The sequence below is a fragment of the Zeugodacus cucurbitae genome, chromosome 2 (assembly GCF_028554725.1).
Source record: "Zeugodacus cucurbitae isolate PBARC_wt_2022May chromosome 2, idZeuCucr1.2, whole genome shotgun sequence".
In the NCBI taxonomy this organism is placed as follows: domain Eukaryota; kingdom Metazoa; phylum Arthropoda; class Insecta; order Diptera; family Tephritidae; genus Zeugodacus; species Zeugodacus cucurbitae.
The window spans coordinates 20476737-20502153 of NC_071667.1; the positions used below are offsets into that span (position 1 = coordinate 20476737).

Genomic DNA, 25417 nt, shown 5'->3' on the forward strand with positions numbered 1-25417 from the left:
ATCACTCAGCCTGTTAATGCTCACTGGTGCTACCAATCTCACATCTCTAATGCCCACAACAATCAATGAAAATGCTTTGCATAAAGTGGGGATGGGCGGAGTTGGTTGTGGCCATATGAAGTCCATGTAGGCGGCAATGGAGCCGTTATCAACACGCGTCGCCACAACTTTCAATAATAGCTTAATTTTTATGAATACTAAAACATGTACTTATACATCATCAGCAACGCGCTACAAGCGCACAAACATGCACACACACATATACATACATACATATATATGCCATTAACACACACATACGTATCATATAAGCGTCCATAGCAATTTCAATATTTTTGCTAACCATTATTCTCCTTGAATTTTCATTGCAGACAAACATTGCCAAGCATCTAGTTAGAGCGTCTATAAAGATAGTAGCAAAACGCTAGAAGCGACAACAACAAAAATAGCAGGCAACAGCCGGAGTTTGAATAGAATTCAGCTAAAATTGAATGAATGAATAGCCGAGAGGGGTGTATGAAGGCGGCAAGTCAAGGCAAGCGGACATACACATATGCGCATAAATATAAAATAAGTGCTGTTGCATGAAGACATTCATATATGTATATTATACATATATACATATATATAGATATAGTACATATACATATATATAGCTGTTTATAAATGCAGCATATAAGCACAGTTATATAAATCAGTAGCGACAAGAGTCTGTAGTCGTAAGCGCCCCAAGCGGCAAGCGATAAAGCAACAAAATAACGGTTCTCCCCACTTACTACAGTACATTTTTACAGTTATTGCTGCAAACTATGTACTAACCCCGACCGCTACAACAACAAAACGCGCGACAACTATCAGCAAGCGGCAACGTTGCGCTGAATTGGTCTGCTTAACATCAATTGTAACACTCGAAGAGACAATAGACGCACGGCGAGTGGTGCCGAACAACAAAAACAACAAATTTTCTAAAGAAAAAAATCCGAAAGAGTTGTAGAAAGCAGCAGAAACATTACAAAGTGCTGTGGCAGCAAGAAGGCACTACAGCAACAGCAACGCTGCTGAATGTGCAACATTGTGTGGCAAGCATACAACAACCACAACAACAAAGCAAGCAGCCAAGAATTATTGCGATCTATACTCGGTGGGCGCATAGAGTCAAGCAAAAACCGATATTCACACACATTGTTGTTGTAAGTGTGGCATAAACATTGGCGCAACACACTAAAATAGCAACCGAGCACAGGCGACGACAATAACGAAGCGGTAAAAGTGCGATAACTACGAAGCGACCAGCACACGCCGAGACGCCGAAAAGTGGAGACAACTGAGTGCGACAGCAAGGAAGCGAGTAGTTGTAACAGGACATGCAACGCAAGTGAATTAAGCGCACACACGCGACAAACATCTGTGGCAAAGTTGCATAGACAGTGCTGTAAACTGAAAGAGCGTAGAAGAGAAGAGAAAACAGACAACAACAACAACAAAACATTGCTACCAATCCAGACGATAGCGTGCGCCCAACGTGCAGCAACGTCCGAAGGTCGACTAGCAGCAGTTTTGGTCGAGCATTGAACGCAGCGTCGGCTACTGGCTGCTACTGGCTGTTGACAGCAATAAACATAACAACCGTTATACGCACACAGTAGTACGAAAAAGAACTAACAACTGTATGCGATACACACTGCAGTGAGCAAATCATACACAGTAACACAGTTATACAAACATTGATGTGCATATAAAAGCTAGTGTTACGTATACGACACGACGCACCGCACAGCAGCAACAAACAGCGCAGCACTTGAAGCGCCAAAGACATTGTGACGAAGAGGAAAACGAGCACAACGAGCGTTAGCTATAACAAAAACATTAAAAAAAATAAAAATACAACAATAACAAAAAACAACAACAACAATCATACTTACAACAACACCAGAAAATAGTGTTTGTGGGAAAAATCCGAAACACGAATAAACAAACAACTACAAAAGTTCATATCACTACAACTACAACAACAACACACACTTAGTAACAAACATGGATGCTGAATCGGAGGGTCTGCCACCCAATAACACCATTGTTGAGGTGACAAGCACCGAAACGGATTTAGCTACACGACGTCGTCTCTTCAAGACACAACCATCAACATTGGCTGCGCGGCGACAGCAGGCCGTATGTGTGCGGCGTGCGCATAAAATGTATGGAAATAGCAAAAATCCGAATGTCGTGTTGGATGGCCTGAATATGACTGTTCCTAAGGGCTGCATGTAAGTGTATGCTTAAGTCATTCTTTATATATTCAACATACGAAATAAATATGTTTCAGCAACATACACACACACACACAGGGTTATAGTCTGTACTGTGAAGTGGTTGGAGCGAAAAAAAAAAAAAAAAAATCTACAATAACACAGCACAAGTTTGTTGTAAGAATAGTTGGTTGCGCAAAAATGCGAAATAAAGTAAATACTGTTAAGTAAAGTACTATGGCTGGCTGGGTGTGTGGGTGTATGTGTGTTGGTGTGAGTGCGCCGTTCGATTGTAGGATTGACACATAAAAGTGCAATAAAAACGGAAATCACTGCGTAACCGTTACTGCGTAAGTTTGTAAGCATTGCTGTGGCTGAGATTGAAAGTTAGCTTAAATTGGGTTTTAGTCTTGATGGGAGCTGAGTGTTTTGACAGTGAATTTAAAAAAAGTGAAATGCGTGATGTGGAGTATCGATATCAGCGCAATTAAAAAATATATTTGTTAATACATGTTGAAATTAATATTGTTTCCATAATTTCTATTAGCTGCGCTTTATTAAAATTAATTGCTTGAATATTGAAAAATACAAACTTTTTTTTTTGAAAAGTGGCAACATCATACGTTTTTATCGAAAATTTAAATGTTTTGAGAACACCTATAATCATAATGAAATTTTAAATTTTTAAATAATGATCAGATATTTAATATGTCTGGTAACGCTGCATCTATTTAATTTTTTCACATACAACTGAAATCAGTTTCATGTTTCGAGCCATATTTTTTCGAATTTTTTAAGCATATATTTTAGTATTTTCTTTTATAGTATTATGCCACAAATAGATATTGAATTTTTAATTTATTATTTTTATACTCTCACAATAAAGTTGCTACAGAGAGTATAATAGTTTTGTTCACATACCGGTTGTTTGTGTCACCCAGAAATAAAAGAGTTAGATATACATTATGTATATATATCAAAATGATCAGGATGACGCGTGGAGTTGAAATACATGTTCCTCGACCTTGTGGAGATTGGTATTGAAAATGGGCGAAATCGAAACATTGCAACGCCCACAAAATGGCGAAAACCGAAAACACATAAAGTGTTATGACTGAGTCATAAATAAAGTTATAAAAGTAAAAGTTGGTACAAAGGATCGTCCTAGTAAGGGGCATATCTGAATGTAAACATTTTTGGAAATGTGAGCATGGAACCGCCTCTAAATAAGTTTTTTTTTGAATACCACGCAAACCAATAAAGTTATATCAACTAAACTTTCTGCCGTCATTTCTTTTACGTACCCCATTACACACCATAAAGTTGATATAATTGGATAATAACCACACCCGCCTTCCATACAAAGGTTATGTTTAAAATTACTAAAAGTGAGTTAACTCACTAACGAAAAACGTCAGAAACACTAAATTTTATAGAAGAAATGGCAGAGGAGAGCTGCACTCAGATTAAAAAAAAATGGAAAATGGGCGTGGTGTCGCCCAATTAAGGGTCAAAAACCATATCTCAGGAACTACTCGACGGATTTCAATGAAATTCGGTACATATTACTTTCTTGACATCCTGATAACACGGATGGAAAATGGGCGAAATCGGTTCACAACCATGACTACTTTCCATATTACTAAATTTGGAATTTCATCTGATTCCTTCACTCTATAATGTATACATAAGGAACCAATGAAGATAACGGAAAAAAATTTTGCACAAATACTGTATATATGGCTTCGCTTGTGGAAAATTTGTCGAAATCGGCCTATAACTTTTCACGGCCCCGGATATCGGACATGAAGAACTCAGTGCCTAGATTTTTCTCAAATATTTTAATGTAGTTCAGAGGATTTTTTTTTTTCATCTAATAATGTGTCTTAGTTCCAAAAATGAAATCGGGTCATAACTTCCCCTAGCTCCCATATAACTAATTATAGGTTTTTCAAAAATACGGTGGCCTTTATTCCGCATATATCGTTTAATATGTGAAATATCTTAGCAAAATTAAGTGAGCGTATAGTTTTGGATATAGTGAACCTTGGTGGAGAAAATTAGTGAAATCGGTTCAGCCTTATACACTATATCTAATGATTTTCGATATTCTGCTGAACTTTATGCCGAATATATGGGCCAAATTGTGTATTATCTTAACCCTTCTGCTATGTTAGGAAAAAATTACACATATAGTGTTTTGGGTCAATTTGACCCACTTATAAAAACTCCACTAATAACACTATTTTATTGAAAGAGTTCATATTTTTTTATTTGAATCAAGTGAAGTGTATGTTAATTGTAGAAAATAGTTGAGATATGTATGTTTTAACGGCAATTTTCACAAACTAAGCTGCTTTGTTCGTTGCAAACAAATTTTTGGCACGTACTACAAACAGCTGAATATTTGTTCGAATTTTTTGTATGATGACAGAAGAAACGTTTTTTGGTGGATTCATTCCTAGCGGAGCATAGAGTTGCGCTAAAAATACTCAATTTCCGATAACTAGCTTTCTTTGTCGGCGTTTTTGATTGAGTGATGTAATAATAAACGGCAAAATGTTTCAAAATACTAGGTGGGTCAAATTGACCCAACAACGTAATAAGTGTAATGAAATTACATTTGGCAACCTCCAGCAACATAAAAAAAACAGATATTATTTTAATTTTCATATTTATCTATTTCTTTTACTGCAGTTAACAAATAGAAGAAGAATCAATACAATACGACTAGACTAACACGCGAATTTCGACGAGTTTTACTGAAAATTGGGTCAAATTGACCCAAACATAGCAGAAGGGTTAATAAAATGATATCAATAAATTGCGAGAGTATAAAATGTTCGGTTGCACCCGAACTTAGCCTTTCCTTACTTGTTACAGTCTGATATAATTATTTCAAGACATTTTCTGCAGAAAGCCATATTTTATAAGTCTAATGAATATGATAAGACCTATTTGTATATCGCACCAATCTCATTCTCTCTGACATATTTGTTCCTAGAGCTTTCATAGCATACTTGTATATTTGCGGTATCGTTTGAAACCGAGAAAGCACAGCAGAAAGAAAATTCCAGAAAAGAGGTGCAACATATAAGAACTCTATGGCGCTAACTCCACTATCTTTTTCCACTTACTTCTCTCTCCTATTCCACTGTCGTAACTGTCTATATTTTTCCATCTACTGACTGATGGCGCTGTTTAAGATACGCTTTCCGATAGACATTTCTTTGATTTTATTTCTTTTTCGCAGACGTAAGCGCTGCGCTTTTCATTCTCGACAAGATTAAAGTTTTATGTGCACTCAAACTAACAGAGACCCATAGACGTAGATTTATATTTATTTCCTCTGCTATATGGAGCACTTCATCAGCTCATAAATATGTAAAAGCTTTGCTGTTCTAAAACATCTATTGACACTTGAAACCCGTCAAGAGTAACACATGGCAACTGATATGAAGATGTGCGTTACGGTTTATGTAGTTACAGAAACGCAGGCCCAGTAGGAAATGCAGACGATATAGTTAGGTTGGAACTGGGGAATAGTTTGAGAAACAAGTGATGTATTCTTGTTATGAAGTCATATGTCATCCCAAGAGCTGGATCTAATTGGAAATCATTCATATTACCTAGTTGCTAAAGAAGAAGCATATTTATTTTCAGCCTTCTCTGAATTCTTTTACAAAAATAGGGTGCTTTTATATTGTAACACTTGATGAATATTTCAGATTCGTAATACCAGTATTGGTACCACTATAGTGATGAGGGGAATATCGCAATTATGATGGATATATCTATCATTCGAGAAACGAGAAAATATTATAATACTATATGTTCCTCTAATGTGGTGAATTTTACAAATAAGGTGTAAAATTTCATCAGTACTCACTGAATACCTAAATGGCTTCAAGAAAAAAAAATTAATTTTGTTACAAAAATATAAGAAATAAGGAGAAAATGTTCATTAGAACTTAAAATTTCACTTAATCTTGGGAAGAGTATATGATTATAGTCTCCTAATGATGTTATGAATTTAGAAAATATAGGTGTGGTGAATATGACAAATTATACCAACTTTAGTTGAAAACCAAATAAAAATTGCGTTGGTCTTGCAATAAGTAAATAGTTGTGGAGAATAATGAAAAAAAAAAAAATAAAAGTGTGATGAATATAGTCACTTGGCTGAAATATTTCACCACAGTGTGTTGAAAATAGTTAATAGCAAATATTTTCTTATTTATTTGTAGCTTATTTTTAACAGCAATAGAGCGCTCTATACCAATGAAATTCATATGTAAGCCTACAATAGTGAAGTATACCACACCAGTACAAATTTCTTAGTGGGCATGTAGGCATGCCATAACAATAGCTTATCGCTCAAACTGAACTCAAAACTCATAAATATAAAGCAGTGACAGCAGATATGCCTGTTTGTGTGCGATTGTGAGCGACCGACTGCTTAGCCATGAATAATTCGAAAGTTGTTCCCGAAAAGTGCGATGACAAGCAAAAACAATAATAAAAACACGTACAACACAAAACGCAAAGGTTATTGAAATACATAAAACACGAACTTTAATTCGTCCTATGTCCCATAAGAGTTACACTACACTCACTAGACACACCACACACATACACACACACATAGATGAATAAACAGACTACAACTCAACGGCGGCGGACATGTGTGAGCCGAAAATGTGCCACACGAATAAAATGCGAGTAAATAAAAATAAAATATTGCGAAAATGTTGAATGTGCAACTTTCAATTTTTTATAGCATAACAACAGCAATAACAACACCAACACCGACACCGACAACAAATGACACACGCGTATGTGGTCGCATTGGCTTTGGCGACCACAAATCGTGTGGTCAATACACATAATTCACAATGCTACATAATGTAATCGCAATAATAAAAACAAGCACAACAACAACAACTACAACAAACAGCAACATGCGAGCAAACATCATCTGCTTCAGCATCAGCATCAACGCCAACGCTCACTGAGTTGTTGTTGATAATGAGCGAAGGCATGTGAAAGGACGAGTTGACTGCGTATAATGGTCAAGGACAGCGCCACATTCACATAGGATGTGGATAGGCCGAGCTATGGACCAACATGTGTGCGATGTGAAGGACATTGAGCACGAACACATACACACACTCGTACCGGCATTGTTCGACCAGAAAACACGTTTTTCGATGAATTGTTGCTATTTGCTTGGGGGAGAACACGACACACAAAATTGGAATTGTGGTTTCATGGGCACAGGAACTTGAAACTATAAATACATATTAATGAGCTGCTCTGCAGTTTTGGCGCTTTTGAAGTATTGTATATTCCATGGCACAAATGCCATTACGCCGATAAGGATGTTCTTAGCAAATTGATTGAACTCGAAAATAAATTGAAAATTACAAATTATGTAGGTGTTGAAATGAGTCATGCGTGTGTTCGTTGCCAATGTGCTTGTGTGCACGAAAATAAGTTAAACCGTTAAATTGGTGTGTGTAACGGTAAAAATATATATTTTTAAAAATATCACACTTAAAGCGAATTTTTAAATTCATAAATCAATTTTTTATACGGGTTTAAGGCCTAAAATACCGACCCAAACGATACATTAACCCCAAAAGTGAAGTTCCATAAATTATTAATGTGTTCCACCGAATCCAAAGTGTAACTAAATGTTGTAGCGCGTATATTAAATCTTCTATTTAATCATTGTAAGAGAAAAATTAACTTCGAAACTTAAATTCCACAAATATTAAATGCGTTCCAAAGAATCCAAATTGTACATAAATGTCGCAGCGCGTGTAACAAACGTTTTAATAGATAAATTAACCTCAAAACTTAAGTTCCACAACATTTTAATGCGTCCCAAAGCATACTAAATCGTTTGATAATATAAATTAACTTCAAAACTTAAGTTCCACAAAATTATAGCGCGTTCCACTGAATCCAAATTGTAACCAAATGCTGTAGAGCATGTAATGAATCCCATATTAAATCGTTTTAAAATATTTTTCCATATTTTAAGCAGCATACATAATGGAAAGTATAATAAAATATGAGTTACAAGAATTTTTGATACATTCACTTAAAATGTATTCCTTTTTACTTGCTTAGCAATATGTCATGTGACCCAATAAAATTCCTTTCATATTGAAAAGACAATATAAGCTCCTAATGTAAAACAAAACTTAGCTTCCAAAGCATTTCTAAAATGTTTCTCCAAATTTCTTATAATTCTTCTCAAAATTTCTTTTAACGTCAAGTAATTACTTTTTGATGATGTGGACAACTTTAAAAAATTTTCAAATTCTCACACGTACCGCTGTATAATAATTAAACACCTGCTTTTAAAATAAAGCTCAAGTTCCACAAATTTCTGTATCACTTCTAAGCTGTAATTTGAAAAACTTTCTACAACTAGATTTGATGCTTGACTTGGATAAAACTATACATAAGGAATTTTGTGACTAATTGTGGGCAATAATTGTGTGATTAAAAAAATTGCGACATTCTCGAGTTCTCGCGAGCAATATTTCGCACATTTCAACTTAAGGTCCCCTTATTGCCTTATAACCATCAACTCCAACTCATATCTTTTAATCGAATTTAATTTAATGTTTTGCAATTTAAAGCACTCAAAGTGCGCAATAACTCCCATTCAATATAAAGCACTTTTCCCTTAGCGCATTCCCACTTGCATTTGGCCTTTTCACTCCTTAGTTGGCAATTTTCACACACCGAAAAGTTTGATGCTCTCGTTTCGTATTTTATTTCATTATTTCAATCGGCCAAGCCATCAAGAAACTACCGCCGAGGGAAAACTTCTGTGTTTGATGCTGCATAGTTTTAGTTCTCGGCTTCCTTCTTTTTCATTTTACTGTACTTTTTATTTCTTTTTTTCAGTTTTTTCTTCGTAGTTTCATATTTATTTTGTTTGGTACCTTTGCATATAGCACCTTTATTAAGATTGCCAAAGTTTGTTTTCTTAAATAAAGAGTTGAATTTGCGATGACTGGGGAATTTCTCGAAATATATTTAACGCAGTCATAGTTTGTTGTGTTCTTTTACTATTAATTTTATTTCTACTTCTTTTACTTTTCTTTAATTTCCGTTTGCGGTCGAGTCAAATGTATTTTAATTCATCCTACAATTTTCAAGTTGTTCTATCAAAAAAATTGTAAAGTATGGAGCTGGAGGAAAAGTAATTTAATGTAAAGTTTTTAATTAGTTTCAGTTCATTAAAGGAAGTTTTGTTTAATTATTGTTTATGGTTTTAAAGCCAAAAAATACAGATTTACAAATATACAATGCAGTATAAAATATAAATTAAGCTCAAACCTTAAGTTCCACAAAATTTAAATGCGTTCCACTCAATCCAAATTGTTACTAAATGTCGCAGGGCACCTAATTCAACCTAATACTACCACTTCTAAATCGTTTTAAAGGAAACATTAAGCTTAAAACTTAGGTTTCACAAAATTGTAATGCGATCCACAAAATCCAAATTGTAACTAAATCTCATAGCATATGTAATGAAGCTAAAATTTAAAGTGTTTTATAATGTTTTTGCATAATTTAAGACGCATAGTTAATGGAAAGCATAACTAAAATGAATTCCACAGATTTTGAATATATGTATTTCACTTATAATTAATTCTTGTATACTAGCTTGGCGATGCGCTATGTAACGCAATGCCATACTGAAGAGGCAATATAAGCTCATAATATAACACAAAATATAGCTTCCACAACATTTCTAAAATACTATTTTGTAAATCTGGTCAACACTTTACATTACACTCAATAACAGTTAAGTGTTTTTTGTTTTGTTTTAATTTTCCTCTTATATCTCACCTCCAACGCTCCACACTTAATCCGTTTCATTTGTTCACCATAAAGTAAGTTTTTCTCTGTTTGCATTTTTTATTCACCTCGTTGCACCCTGAACTTGAGCTTACTTTACAAATGCTTTGCGACTAGACATTAAATGCGCTCACCTTGCCCGACCTCGCATCTAATCACTTCGTTCTGCTACCTCATAAACCAGACACCAGTAAGTAATATTCATGGTGGTTAACAATAATTACACACTAAAGCTATAAAGCAGGTATCAGCTGCGGCTAAATTACGTCTCTACACACAGACAGTCTAAAGCAGTGAGTCGAAGTGCAGTGTGTAATTAAAAAAACATTTATTTACAATAAAAATTACTTGTTGAATGACTTAACTCAGTCAACGGTCGTTTAAGTCTTCACGTTACTTATTAACGTACTCTAAACTGGTAATGAATAATAGCCCGTTTTAATTACAGCACTCTAATACGCTACACTCTTGGCGACTTTGCGGTATAAAGTGCTCATTAGACAGCTAACGGGAGTAATTAGAAGCGGATTAATTCATTATATTCAAATTGCTGTTTCATTAATAACACCAGAAATGTACTTTAGTAAAAACTAACAAGCGTATTCAAAATGTTACGAGAGTGTAATGAAATATTAATGATTCTTAATTTGAAATTCTAGGAAATAATTTGTAATCAAAATGCATTTGATAATAATTTGAAATGAATATCGAGGCATTAATGGAACTTGAGACCCGCAAATGCGATTTGAGAGACATTATTTATTGCTAATAATTGTCAATCCTGTATGTTCCTTAGACACCGTGAAATAGAAAGCGTCAATGATGAAAACAAAACCTTTTTCAACGGAATGTAGTATTTAAAAGCAATTAAATTAGAATAGTAAAAAATATTGACTTCAACTTGACTGAGTTCAACTTCAACTTCAAATTCAACTTAAACTACAACTTCAACATAAACTACAACTTCAAATTCAACTCCAACTTCAACTAAAACTTCAACTTTAAACGCCAGACACCGATACTTTTATATAATTCATTAAAATAGAAATATTCAAAAGCTCAGCAATACATTCTGTATTTGCTCATAGTACTTTTGCTTTATGCTCGAGGTCTAACCATCCCAATGTCCACATTACGTAAACAAAATTTCGTCTTCAGCAATAGTTTGAATAATTTTCATGATAATCTAGTATTATTTACATAGTACATCACTAATATTTATTTTCGTATCTTGATTTCTACAGAATTTTCCATATACTCGTATATAATAACACTAATTAAATGCAAAATTCTCCGTTTGCATTGTAATTGTTTACACGTCAACGTCAATTTAACAGCAAACAAAAGGCAACAAAGTACATTCTACAACTAAATGAGCAACTGAGTTAAATATAATCGACAACTAATGGCTACTGATTATCGGAATATGATTGATTGAATAGAGAGATTGAAATAATCTAAATGACAATGAAAGCCCAAAGTGTACAGAGTTGCATTGCTGATGATATAAATACATTGAAATGTTACAATTAACCTGTAAATGTGTGAGTGCTGTTGTCAAGCACTCAAAGGGTCAACCGGTCAATTGGTCAATTAAATATGCGTCCAAGCCAAATATATGCTTAAACACTCATTCACACACTAATTTTTCAAGTAGTTATACACCCCCTCACTCACTTGTACTCTCACTCTCGCTCAGTGTCGCAATCAAGTGTTCAACCCCTTACTCTCTTGAGCCTGGCGTTCAGCCCGTATGAGTATGTTACTCTCACTCAATTATTTTGTAATACAGTTAGACTGATTTTGTATGCAAAGGGTGATCCATTTCGAGATTCCCTACTTAAAAAAACACTGAAAATTCAAATTCTCTCAATAAATCCATTGATTTATGCGATGTGAACGAAGTGGCTCCGTCTTGTTGAAACCAAATGTCGCCGAGAACATGAGCTTCAATTTCAGATATCAAATATTCGGTTTTCATGGCACGATAACGGTCGCTAACGTTAACGTCATCACCAACATTATTTTGAAGAAATATGGACCGATGATTCCACCGGTCCACAACGCCACGCCAAACCGCATTTTTTTTTTAGGATATGTTGCTTCTCTTCAGTGCTCTTCGCCTCAATTACTTATATACCCATTGAGCCGGAAATGAGCCTCATCGCTGAACAGAATTTGGTTTGAAATCGTTGGATCTTCTTGGAACTTTTCAAGAACCCATAGAACGAAGCGATGTCGCTTCGGAAGGACGAGCGGCCCCAGTACTTGCACAAGTTGTATTGTATACCCTTTCAATTGAAGATTTCGAAGTAAAATTCCATACGTTAGTTCGAATAGCTACGAACGGCGCCGAGCCGCCTCTCCACGATCTTCGTGTACACTCTCAGCGACTGCTGCTATATTTTCATCTGGGTCTTAAGATGGCTGATGGTGTTGCGAATAGTACGCTCAGTAGCAATAAAGTTGAACAATTTGTAAACGTTTTTCAGGAATAAGTCTTTCTGATCTGTGATCTCTCAAAAAGTACAATTACTTGGATCACCCAATATGAAAAAGATATTTTCGAAATTGCTGAGAGTACATTAAATGATTAAATAACTATTTATGTAAGAAATGTCAAATTTTCCAGAAGGGATGATAGTAACCCCTCATGTAGAGGCTTAAAATTTACATAACAATAACAATGGAGAAATTTCATATCCCAGTATTCGAAAATGGTAAGGATCGATCCATACAGTCTGCTAGTTCCCGTCTACCGAACTTTTGGGTGACCTTAGGTATGTACATCGTCTAGAGTTCGAGATAACCTTTCAATAAATAGAGAGCCTGTACCACACTTAGCGCTTCCACACATACTTAAAGTATGCTTGTGTGTGTGTGCTTCTCTTACTTATTACCGCCAAGCAAGCATGAGATAGCTCCACCTCGAATGTAAAGCCTTTGTAGCTCGCATAAGTTACCGCAATTGCAAATTGTTGCAAACAGGTATTTACAGGTATTTCATGGTCAAGTCTTTTGACTGCTTGGCATGTCTTGCGCCAATGCGCACTAAGCTCTGCAGCACCGCAACTGTTGCTGCTGTTGCTCACAGCTGTTGTTAAGCCTCACTTTGCTGCTTCCTACTCTGTGGCGTTCACGCCACATGCCGCACGTCCTGAGCCACTATTGCAACACTTCACCAGCGCGCTTACACCTCTGCCTCTTTCTCTCTCTCAACCACTCAGCACTTGGTGCTTTAACATATAGACAAGACAAGCTTACATTCGCACAAGTTTGTGGTTGGCAACGCTACTTGTTTCTGTTGTTGTTGTTTTTAGGTGCTTATAAAGTACGAGCAGTTGTTACAGCATAATGTTGCATCCACGCAGCGCCTGAATATAGCGCTTTGTACGACCGGGTGCGTTTACCAAATTTATGGTCCAGTGATTTTTGTTGTGCATTTCGCTTAAGTATAAGTTGAAAAGTTTTTCATTTTCACCTCAAAAGCAATATCGTGTTGCACGTGTCAAAAACAAAAGATTAATTAGGCAACAGAATTCGCAAAAAGGATGCTTCTCGGTGTGTATAGGTGTGCTAAGAATGAATACTCATTTAAGTATAATTAGACACCTGTCGGTACAGAGGCTAGCAAGTTTTGCACAAAATGGCGAATTTCCTTTTCTTTGCAATCCAGAATGTGCAAATATAAACGTAAATTTGTTAAGGTCTAAAATTTTACGTCGAATATAGAATGTCAGGGTGTATATACTAAATGTCTGTGAAAAAATAATTTGACTCAGTGAGCCTGGGTACAAAACCCATAATTTTTCAACAGCCTGACCATTTAGAGATCGAAGGATCATCTTTAATTTTGTATACAAATCGCAAACCAAAAGAGCTACATATATAAACCAAACTTTCTGTTTCCTTACGTACCCCACCATACACCATGAAATAGTTGAAATCGGATAATAACCACGCCCAGCTCCCATACAAAGCTTAGGTGGAAAGTTAATAAAAGTGAGTTAACTCACTAACGAAAAACGTGAGAAACGCTAATTTTTACAGAAGAAATAGCAGAAAGAAGCTGCACTCAGATTTTTTTACAAAATGGAAAATGGGCGTGGGTCGGCCACTTATGGGTCAAAAACCATATCTCAGGATCGACAGATTTCAATGAAATTCGGTATACATATAATATTTTCTTGACACCGTGATGACACGGTGTGGAAAATGGATGAAATCAGTTCACAACCACAACAACTTCCCATATAACTCAATTTTGAATTCCATCTTATTCCTTCACTTTTTTAATATATACATAAGGAACCAATGAAGATAGCGAAATACAACTTTACACAAATACTGTACATGATCTGTGGCATCACTTGTGAAAAAATTGTCGAAATCGGACTATAACTTTTCAATGCCCCGGATATCGCATATGAAGAACTCAGTGCCTTGGGGTAATTTTTCACCGAAAATATTGGTGAATCTCTCAGATAGCTCAATTTAATTCAGAGGAAATCTTTTTCTTCTAATAGTGTGTCTCTGTACCAGAAATGGTTAAAATTAAGTCATAACTTCCTCTAGCTCTCACATAGCTAATTATCGGACTTTCAATAAATCCGTAGGGCTCAATAGCTTATAAATCGAGTAATATGTGAAATATCTTAGCCAAATTAGCATATAATCTTAGATATAATGTATGTTGGTGATAAAAATGAGTGAAATCGGTTCTGGAATGACCTCAGCCTATATACTATGTATGATGATTTTCGTTTTTCTATTGGACACTATGCCGATTGTGTGTTATCTTAAGTAAAATATAGCAATAAATTACGAGAGTATAAAATGTTCGGTTGCACCCGAACTTAGCCTTTTCTTACTTGTTGAGTTATATAATATATGCATATATTCGAGTATAAATTTATAGATTTTTATACAGTATATACAACTCATCCAATAATATTCTCAAATCTCACAAAACGGAGTTTCTACAAGTTATTTGGAACCAAGCTTAGGATCGCCGTGAGGGATCTATTTTTTATTGGGTCTTTAAAGAAATTTATTGACAAGCTTAGTAATTGTATAGCAGACCAGCTCCTTCATTTCAAATATATTAGAACATCTTCATTCTATCTGCACTTTAGATTAGAAATTTTATTAAAATAAGTAAGTTTTCCATTTTAAAAGCCCTCAAATTGAAGAAAGAGCATAATCATTCTTGGTAAAGTCTCAAAAAGTAACTGATTCGCAGGTTACGCTTGAGCATTATGCTCAGTTCGGGTTTCGGCGTCCATGCTGCAAGTACCTTAATATTTGAGTTTTGCACTGTGGGTTATGAATGTAAGATCTTTTAAAAGAGTCCCTCAGCTTTAGCATTTTGACAATAGTTGGACCACAGACTTGATGCATACACTGGTTGAGATTCAGTCAAATCGACGGTATTAACTGTTGAAATAGGTCTCTTGGAGTGACTACTGAGAATTCATTTAGTGAGTTTAATTGAAAAACAAAGTTGGGCTCAGCAAGCATAACACTGTAAGGGCGCATAAGCAAGATTGATTCATGTTCGGCCCAAAATGAAAAAATAATAAAATACTAACTCTTCGAATGCTTCAAATTTAGCATATGGCGCATATGTTTACGTAAGAGTACATAATGAGTATACAAATTGGTCATTTCATATAACACAAACAATTAAGTAACATGAGTTTTCCGAGCGATTAGTCAATCCACATTAACATAACCACAAAAATGTATACAAACGTAGCATACTGCCTTATATTGTTATGTTAAGTGATTATGTACGTAAGAGTAGAAGTAAATTAGCGGCTTAAAAAACGACGCCTCAGACAGTTCCAAAATCCCAAAGCAAATGCGTAGCAGGCAGACATACAGACAGTTTACTGTGTCTACCGAAAGACTGACCAACTGCGCGATTACATTATTTCCGTTGGCAATGCGCTTGTTGGTGAGTTAACTGCATTACGGCAGACTCAAAGCAAAGCAAATAAAAGTAACAACAATACGTAAGGTGTGTTAGATACGGTTGGGATTGTGTATTAAACGCTTGCAGCAAGAAAGTAAGGAATGACCGCATGCAATAATACTATTTTAATGTAGGCTTTACTATCGTACTGTGACATTGTTCGCTCTGCTATGGATTTTCTTCACAAGAGATTTGCGATCTTGTTCAAAAAATACTGGTCTTCATGTCACAGTCTCATATGTGGAGCTGAGCTCCCCTAGATTTCATCATTACAATGTAGTGTTAGAAAGCTCTATTCTCTAACCTCTCTGTAAATTATACATAAGTGTAGCGCTCGTACTATTATCAGAAGTCTATGGAAATTTACAGGAGTACCGGAACCTTGCCTTTGGATTATGTATTTATAAAGCTTTCCGTTTATCATTCGTCGTTCTGCCGGTATTGTGCACTAAGGTTCCACAACTATGGCGCCGAATCATAATCTCAAATTTCTCAGGAATCGTTCCACCGATTATTGTCAACTTCAAAGTTCCATAGTTATGGTGATTTTGCATTGGATTTCAATACTGATTTTAACGGTCTTTTCTTTTTGTGTTTTAACGGTCCATTCTCCTTCCTTGTTTTATGAAATCGTTCAGAACTTCAAAGTTATGATAGCAACTTATGGCTCTCAAGCAATTTGATGTTTGTCAAGTTTGATATTATTTGACCCGATTCCAGCCATTTGTTCCACCCTAACTGAGCCATCTGCCGTTCATCTGCATCACTTATCAGCTGTAGGATCTACGTTATCGTAAGAGACCCGACTGATTGACAGTCAAGATGTATAATCTTAGCTGTATTCTTCCCAGACGCCTAAGCATTTCTTAAGAAACTTTTATGGAATTTCCAATTAATAGACCTAGTCTAACATCTCTTCGCTCCGATGAACTCGTTATCTACATTTAAACACTTAAAACAACCGTTAGTTTAACGAAAGCAAAATACACAAATGCTGCAATTCATCGGCGGGTATAAAGAAAAGTGTGTGTAAAACAAGTTCCACGCCACGGAATGCAATGTAATGCAACACGCTAACGCCAGCTCAGCGAAAGCATATTATTCAAGGCCAACGGCTGATGCTGGCAAGTTCGGCTCACTAGCGCACTGGACAACGTTGATTGACTGCACTTGCGGTCTCAGCGGCCGATCAGCTGTTTGATTGACCTGCATTTGCGGGGCTTAGCTGCCGGTGTGGGCTACGGCTTACAGCGCTGGTTTACCGCATTTGGGAGTAAACAAGTGCATGAGTGAGTACGTACGTGTGTTTCGTGTGGCTGTGGTCAGTTTCAAGCCAGAAAATGTGGTAGCCGCAGTGAATCAACGGCGCGCCGAACAAAAAGCTGAAGCGAAGGCTTGCAGCCAAAAGAGATGCTGTTGGCATGCAGAGCTCGTTTGTGTAACTCGTTTTAATGATGTTAACTGCGTATGTCGATATATACAGACATACAGACATACATATGTACGTACGTGTCGACTGGCAAGTGCTCCAGTGTGAACAGCGTCTTTGCAAACGCAACAACATTTGCGTTGAGCATTAAGCGTTTCCGCACATTTGCCATGCGGACCACAGTTGCGAGCTGGTCTAAATGTGTGAGTATGTGTGTGCATCATATTTTAGTCGCTTTGATTTTACAAACATTGACATTGACCCAGTTTGTTGTCGCTATACCCACGTTGTTGCTGTGTAGCATCCGCTTTGCTGCGCCGCCGCTTCTTCAAGCCATCAACATCAAGCCAGCTCACCAGATTAACAACTGAGCTATCGCTCCGCCGTGCGCTCGTCTACTCTAAGCTTGCGAGCGTAGTTTGCTTTAAGCGCAGCACATTTGGCCGCACATTACATTTCGGTTTGGTCGTTTGGTTGATTCGCCGCTTGTCTGACTGACTGTTTGGCAATTGCTGGCTGCTGGCTGTTGGCTGCTGCTGCTTGTTTGGCGTGTTTTAGATTAATTTTCAGTTCGTTTCGCTGCGGAGCGCTTGTGTTAATTAAATAAATGTGTTTTGCTGTGTGTCGCGGTGGTTATAGCTTTTTTGTCTGCATACTTGCGGTATATTTCGTTTTATGACAGCCGAGTATATGTATTTTTGTAATGTTATGTATGTACATATCTATGTCTATTTATACATAATCACACATGATCGCTTACATATATGTACACATGTATGACTATACTTTTGCACTCCACATTTTCGGCGCGGTTACGCTGTGGCAGTGTGGCATATATGTACACATGTATGACTATACTTTTGCACTCCACATTTTCGGCGCGGTTACGCTGTGGCAGCGCAGTTCTTGCCATATACATTGCTCTTGTTTTTGTTGCTGTTTTCATTTTTGTAATTTTTTGTTTTTATTGTTGCTTTTGCTTCGCCAGTTTTAATGACATTAAACGCGGTCACTAGCACTGGGACATGGGCACTTTTATTTCTATGGCTGGAGTTAGTATAAAAAGCAACAACAACAAAAATGTAACCAGAAAATTCCAAAAAAAAGCAACAAAAATAAATGAATGCAGCAAGTGCAGAGTAAAGTTGATTATTATTTTTGGTACAAAGATTTTATGAAGCGCGAATAGGAGAGATTCCGACAAGCAGAATGTATACACATATGCAATTCTATATTTCTAAATATGTATGTATATAAACCCAAATAGCTAAATGCATTGCCATTTTTGGGTTTATCCCTGAAAATACGAATATTTGCTGAAATCTAGCTAAGTTTATATATAAACATGAGCACAAATGACCTCACATTTGTAGTTAAATATATATGTACGTACACATACTCATGCACTCTATAGTCGGAGAGTCATATGTGGGGATCCTCATGTTCCACTCAACTTAGCGCAACTTGCTAGCTAGCAAGTGCAGCTGTGGCACCATGGTAACAAATTAATTTTCACATGTGGATTAACGTGCTATACACACATACATACCTATATTTATATATACATATGTATAAGAATATGCGTAACTATAAATTTGCATTAAGGCAGGGGTGCCCTAACTTTATTTGTTAAAGCGAAATTTAAAATTTTTAAAGCACTTTGAACTTAATACATACATTTAATAACAGGAATACAATAATAATGTAAAGTTGAAACAATTTTGAATGTTATTTTGGTTATATTGGTCTAAACTAAGCACCATTGAAGATATTGGAACAAAATTTTGCACACATATTGCGTTTCTAGTGTAGCATAACCTGTATATTAATCGAGGCCTAAGTTATCGAACAAGAGGAGCTCGAATTTTACGGCTAATTTTTTATTTAAGATGTCGGTAAATTTCTCAGATATCATATACAAATTCAAAGGAGATATGTTCCATCTAACAGTGTGCGTCAGTGCCAAAAAATGGGTAAAATCAGGCCAATATTTTCTCTAGCCCCCATATAGCTCATATTCGAATTTTCAAACATTCGGTGGACTTTATACCGTATATATCGGTTAGTATGTGAGATAGCTTGGTGACAAAAATAGTTGAAATCGGTCCAGGAATTATCAAAGTCGCCATACACTATATACAGTGATTGTTTTCTAGTGGGCTTTATACCGATTATGTGTGTCAAATTGTGTGGTCAAATTGTGGGTCTTACTTCCTTGTTTTTTTTTGTATATATATTTGTTATTAATAAGAAATAAATGTGATTTTCATTATAAGAGAAAAATGTAGTAGATCGAGATATTTGAGAAAAATTTGGCACCTCAAAAATGTTACATTAGCAGTGGCACTTTAGGAGGGATTACTGTACACACATACATATTTATTATTTTCAGTATCACCAAATTTCTGGGAATTATTTATATCATGACATTTACGCGTTATAAATACATGTGGGACAAGGGGAAAAATATATTACTCAAATGGTCTCTACAGAGAATATTTTATTTTTCAGAGAATAGCTAAAATGTTTTTTGTCTATTTTGATTTACTGAATCAAACTGACTCAATGAAGTACTATAACTTAACAATTGTTATCGATAAATCAATTTATGCGATAATTCATCGGTTTTAATATCGTATATCGTATAATTGTCTTTCATTTAACCTTTTCGATAAAAAAATATCAAATCCTCGATGTTTTCTTGTTTCCCCTTTAATAAGAAAATGCAGACACCATTTATTCCAATAGAGAGTTTAATTTCATTGGTATCCTTATACATATGTATGTTGACTATGATACAAGAGTGGCTGAATATCCGGATATTGTTAAAGAATATTTGGAACACTGTAACCATCGTTTCTGGAAATTATGTCCTCAGGTATAGAGACAAAATATCAAAAAATACGTATGAAGTCCTTTCGGAATTTTATGTATCTAAGGGTTAATAAACAAGAAAAAACGTTAACCGAAGCTAATATACCCTTCACAGATGCATTTCTTTTAGTAACTACGTGTTTAAGCAAATCTAAAGACGTAAGAAAAAGTAAGGAAAAAAAAGAAAACATTTTACTAATTCTTTTTAGCCGGGTTGTTTGCTAGAAACATTAAGGTTATATAGTTAACCGATCTGAACAATTTCTTCTTCCATGCCAAATTTCGTGAAGATACCGCGTCAAATGCGAAAATTTTCCATAAAAGCCATTGATTCCGATCGTTTGGTTTGTATGGCAGCTATTTGCTATAGTGAAATGATCTGAACAATTTTTTCGGATATTAAATGATTTCTATGAACAATAACTCACACCAAGGTTTGTTAAGATATTTAGTAAAATGCGGAAGTTTTCCATACAAGCCCTTGATTTCGATCGTTCAGTTTGTATGGCAGCTATATGATATAGTATTCCGATATCGGCAGTTCCGGCAAATGAGCAGCTTCTTGAAGAGAAAAGAACATCTGCAAAATTTCAAAACGATATCATAAAAACTGAACGACGGACGGTCAGACAGACGGACATGGCTAAATCGACTCAGTTTTATAGGGCATCCGACGCTTCTTTCTGGGTGTTACAAACTTCGTGACAAACTTAATATACCCTGTTCAGGTTATAAAAATAGAACGTATAATCAATTGTCAGTGGAGTTCACGCCACCCTAATGCCGCCGTCTAGATTGCATGGCATTTTAAAATTCTCGACATTTTCTAACGAAAAAATCCATGCCATGTCACTTGCTGTTAACTATTTCGCTTAATTTTATTATTACTTTTTTTTGGGCGCTTTGTTGTTGTCGCTTCCGAACATTTTTTCCGCAGCTACCGCGAGTATATACAACAACATTTATATTGTTGTAGCTGTATAGTTGTTGCACTTGTTTTTGCTACACTGTCATTGTTTAGCATTAATTCACACGCGCTTCAAGCGCGTTTATGCAAATTTTAAGCAGCACCTGTTTTCAGCTTGAACCACGAAAATAACGGTAGAAAAAAACGGTGAACGCGAAAAATTTGCAACTCAAGCACCTAGAAGTATTATACTGTGAAATTGTGTTTTGTTGTCTTCTCTCTACCAATGTCGTTGACAGCATATTTGAGGTTGCTTGTGTAACCATGACACTACTACTTAATGTTTGTGCTTGTTGTTGGTGTTACATGAATAAAGTATGTTGTTGAGTTTTTGGTTAATCTTTCGCTTACTTGTTTATTAAAGTCTGTTGCTTTAAGAGAGTTTAATACTGGTTCAAAAGAGTGTTGGGAGTACTAACATTTAAGGTGTGGTCAGGTGGATCCAATAAATGAACTTCGGAAGGAAGCATGTTGTTTGGAAATCGGCTTCAAGCATGAAAACTAACTGTTTTTCAAATGTATTATATTATTTTATAAACGTGCATTTCCTGTACTTAACCATACAAAGTTCTTATCTTATTGCCTTTTGGAAGACAGTGGCATATTCTCGGTGACACCATGTAAATGAAATGAAAATTATTTTAAGTGGAACGGTCGTCATTCGAAGCCAGTTTACAACTTCAAAGTCTCTGTATTTGCAAAATCACATCGAAGAAAATGCGTGTCAAAGAAGCAGAGTTCAAGCTTAACTTATAGACACTATGAATTTTATATACTCCTCTTCTCTTTAAAGGTAGTTGTATGTTCTTTTCGCTCTCGCATACAATTTTGACGCCTATTACTATAAATAAGAGGCTCTAATATCACGAATTTACAATAACAAATAGTTGTCCATACCTATATTTAGTTTGGAAATATATATGTAAATTCATAAGCTGGAGAAAACCTACAAAAGCCAGTGTAAGGGCTTACTGTAGACTGAAAACTAGTATTGATTTCCTAAGAAACATATTTTAGAATATTGATGAGCATATTTATAGCAACATTTGGGTGATAAAAATCGCAATATAACTACTTATGTATTTGTTTTTATGACTTATGAGTCAGCAATACAAACATTTTGTTGTATAATAATAGTAGAATTTGAATTTTAATTAAATGCAAATATTCATTATGGCTTTTGTCTGGGATTGGAGTGGTGTAAAAAGTAGTTATCATTACAAAGAGATGTTATCTTATCTTGTATGGAATCGTGGCTGGTTTTTTAGACGTATAATAAAAAAAGAAATTTTAAAGAAATATATGAAAAATACTTGGTGATCCTCAATTTAAAAGAAAATAATAATTACTTCATATATCTTAGATCAGAACTTCTAAGAGAATATTGTTGAACTTTGCAAACTCATAACCATCAAAGTCGATGGTATAAGTTTGAAATGTTCAGCAGTTTAAACGATCTTTGCTGTTCGACAAGACCGATAGAGATGAATTCCACAGACTCTTAGAACACTAACAACTTTATTTGGACTCAGTCAGACTACAGTTTGATATTCAAATAGTAATCGGGTGTAGTTTTACCAACATGATTCATTGATGATACCCAAAAATTTTTATTTTGTCATCAGTTTCAACAATACGATAGTAGTGTCGCCAATAATTTTCTTATTGGGATAGGAAAGAGATAGATACTACCTACTCTTTCGTGCTGAAAAATAGATTGATCAACCCGATTTCGACGAGTCAAGTGATTTTAAATTTGTTCTTAAAAAATGGTTCTTGGTCCTTAATAGTTCTTATTCACTTTATTCTATAATCAGATATCAGACTACAATGTTTATACATACTACGTATATGCTCTATTGCATCTCACATATACGATTGTGTAACATACTTGAACATCACTGCTTTGTCAATAAATTTATTGTTATATTGTACTTGTTATTGTAGTTGTAGAATTATATTGCCATTATTTCCTCAACGAAACTAATCTATTGTTAGTTGTGATTATAAAGCATTGAACAATTTACAGCAATTAATATTTAACCGCAGGCACGAACTGTACTTACACCGATGTGTGATATATAGATATATGCTATAAGCATTATCATTTCCAAAGCGATTGCTTGTGTACTTGAAAATGCATACATATGTATGTATATACACTAAAATTATTTACAAACAAGTAAGGAAGGGCTAAGTTCGGGTGTAACCGAACATTTTATACTTACAATTTATTTATTTCACTTTATTTATATTATATAATACACAATTTGACCCACATATTCGTCATATATATTGTATAAAGTCCATTGAAAGTTGGAAACCATAATATTAGGTTAGAAGCAACGAGGTCCTCGGGTTCGATTAAAGGGGCCTTGAAAACCTATGGTTCGATTTCGGCGATTTTTAGATTGAGGCTGCCACACTATAAAAGTAGTATTTGTGCAAAGTTCTGCATCGATATCTTCACTAGTACTTACTTTATATATTGTAAAGTTAACGATTCAGATCGTCTTCAAAGTTCTGGTATATAGGAAGTAGGCGTGGTTGTGAAGCGATTTGGCCTATTTTCACAACATATCATTGGGATGTAAGGAAACTATTACAAACCAAGTTTCATTGAAATCGGTCGAGTAGTTCCTGAGATATGGTTTTTGACCCATATGTGGACGATGCCACGCCCATTTTCCATTTTGTAAAAAAATATGAGTTCAGCTTCTATCTGCCATTTCTTATGTGATATTTAGTGTTTCTGGCGTTTTTTGTTAGTGAGTTAACCCACTTTTCGTAATTTTCAACCTAACCTTTGTATGGGAGGTGGGCGTGGTTATTATCTGATTTCAACTAATTTCATGGTGTGTGGTGGGGTACGTAAGAGAATCGACTGGTTTATATAGCTTTATTGGTTTGCGAGATATATACAAATAACCGATTTGGGGGCGGGGCCACGCCCAATCTCCCAAAAAAATTACATCCAAATATGCCCCTTCATAGTGCGATCCTTCATACCAAATTTTACTTTTATAACTTTATTTATGGCTTAGTTATGACACTTTTTGTGTTTTCGATTTTCGCCATTTTGTGGGCGTGGCAGTGGTCCCAAGGAACCTGTGTTCCAAGTTTCATCAAGATATCTCAATTTTTACTCAAGTTATCCGTTGCACGGACGGACGGACGGACGGACGGACGGACGGACGGACAGACAGACATACATTCGGATTTTGACTCGTCTCGTCACCCTGATCATTTTGATATATATAACCCTATATCTAACTCGTTTAGTTTTGGGTATTACAAACAACCGTTATGTGAACAAAATTATAATACTCTCTTAGCAACTTTTGTTGCGAGAGTATAATAACATTTCATATACATTAGAATACACTGTGGAAAATGTGTGTTTGGCGAAAATAATGTATGAGATTTTATGTGTATAAGCGAGCTCAGTGCGAGAGAATAATTATCAAGTCAAAGACTGATAGATGCGTGCTTTACGATCAGATATAAAACTTATAAGCCTAGTACGTATAAGATTCTAATGTACGATTCAGGATCCCTCATATGACATTATCCGATTAGTTGGTTCTGAGGTGTTCAATTGAAATGTCTTAAATTGTTTCTAGAGTTAGTAGTAGAGTTAGAGTTAGAGTTAGAGTTAGAGTTAGAGTTAGAGTTAGAGTTAGAGTTAGTCTATTCTCATCTCATAAACAGCCTTTTAACGTACAGTGTACTCTTGCCTCATGTACTACGCACTTGACAATAAGACGATGCACCAGTAACAGGCAGCTGTGGCAAGGACTTTAACATATAGCAAGATACTTAATAAATATATATTTTGCAATGTCCTGCAATTAAGCTGACTTCCCAGTGTGTGAGTTAGATGTGTATGTATGTACATATATTGCATATAGTGCGAATGCATGTGCGTATTCAATGTACTCAATGTGTTGACTTGTCCATTAGCAGTATTTTGTTGCACAATCAAAGCATAAAAGGCCAATATTGCTGACTACTAACTTAGTTGCTGATATGCTATT

General features: G+C 35.5%; 1 protein-coding gene across 4 annotated transcripts in view; it reads left to right on the forward strand.

Moving 5' to 3' along the window:
- Window positions 1–25417, forward strand: part of LOC105217189 (ABC transporter G family member 20) — a 148146-nt gene that overhangs the window by 83435 nt on the left and 39294 nt on the right. For all 4 annotated transcript variants that reach the window (XM_054225936.1, XM_054225929.1, XM_054225932.1 and 1 more), the window contains exon 4: window positions 372–2264. In XM_054225936.1, the coding sequence (XP_054081911.1) occupies window positions 2035–2264 (230 nt within the window). In that variant the 5' untranslated portion in view covers window positions 372–2034. The remainder of the gene's footprint in view (window positions 1–371; window positions 2265–25417) is intronic.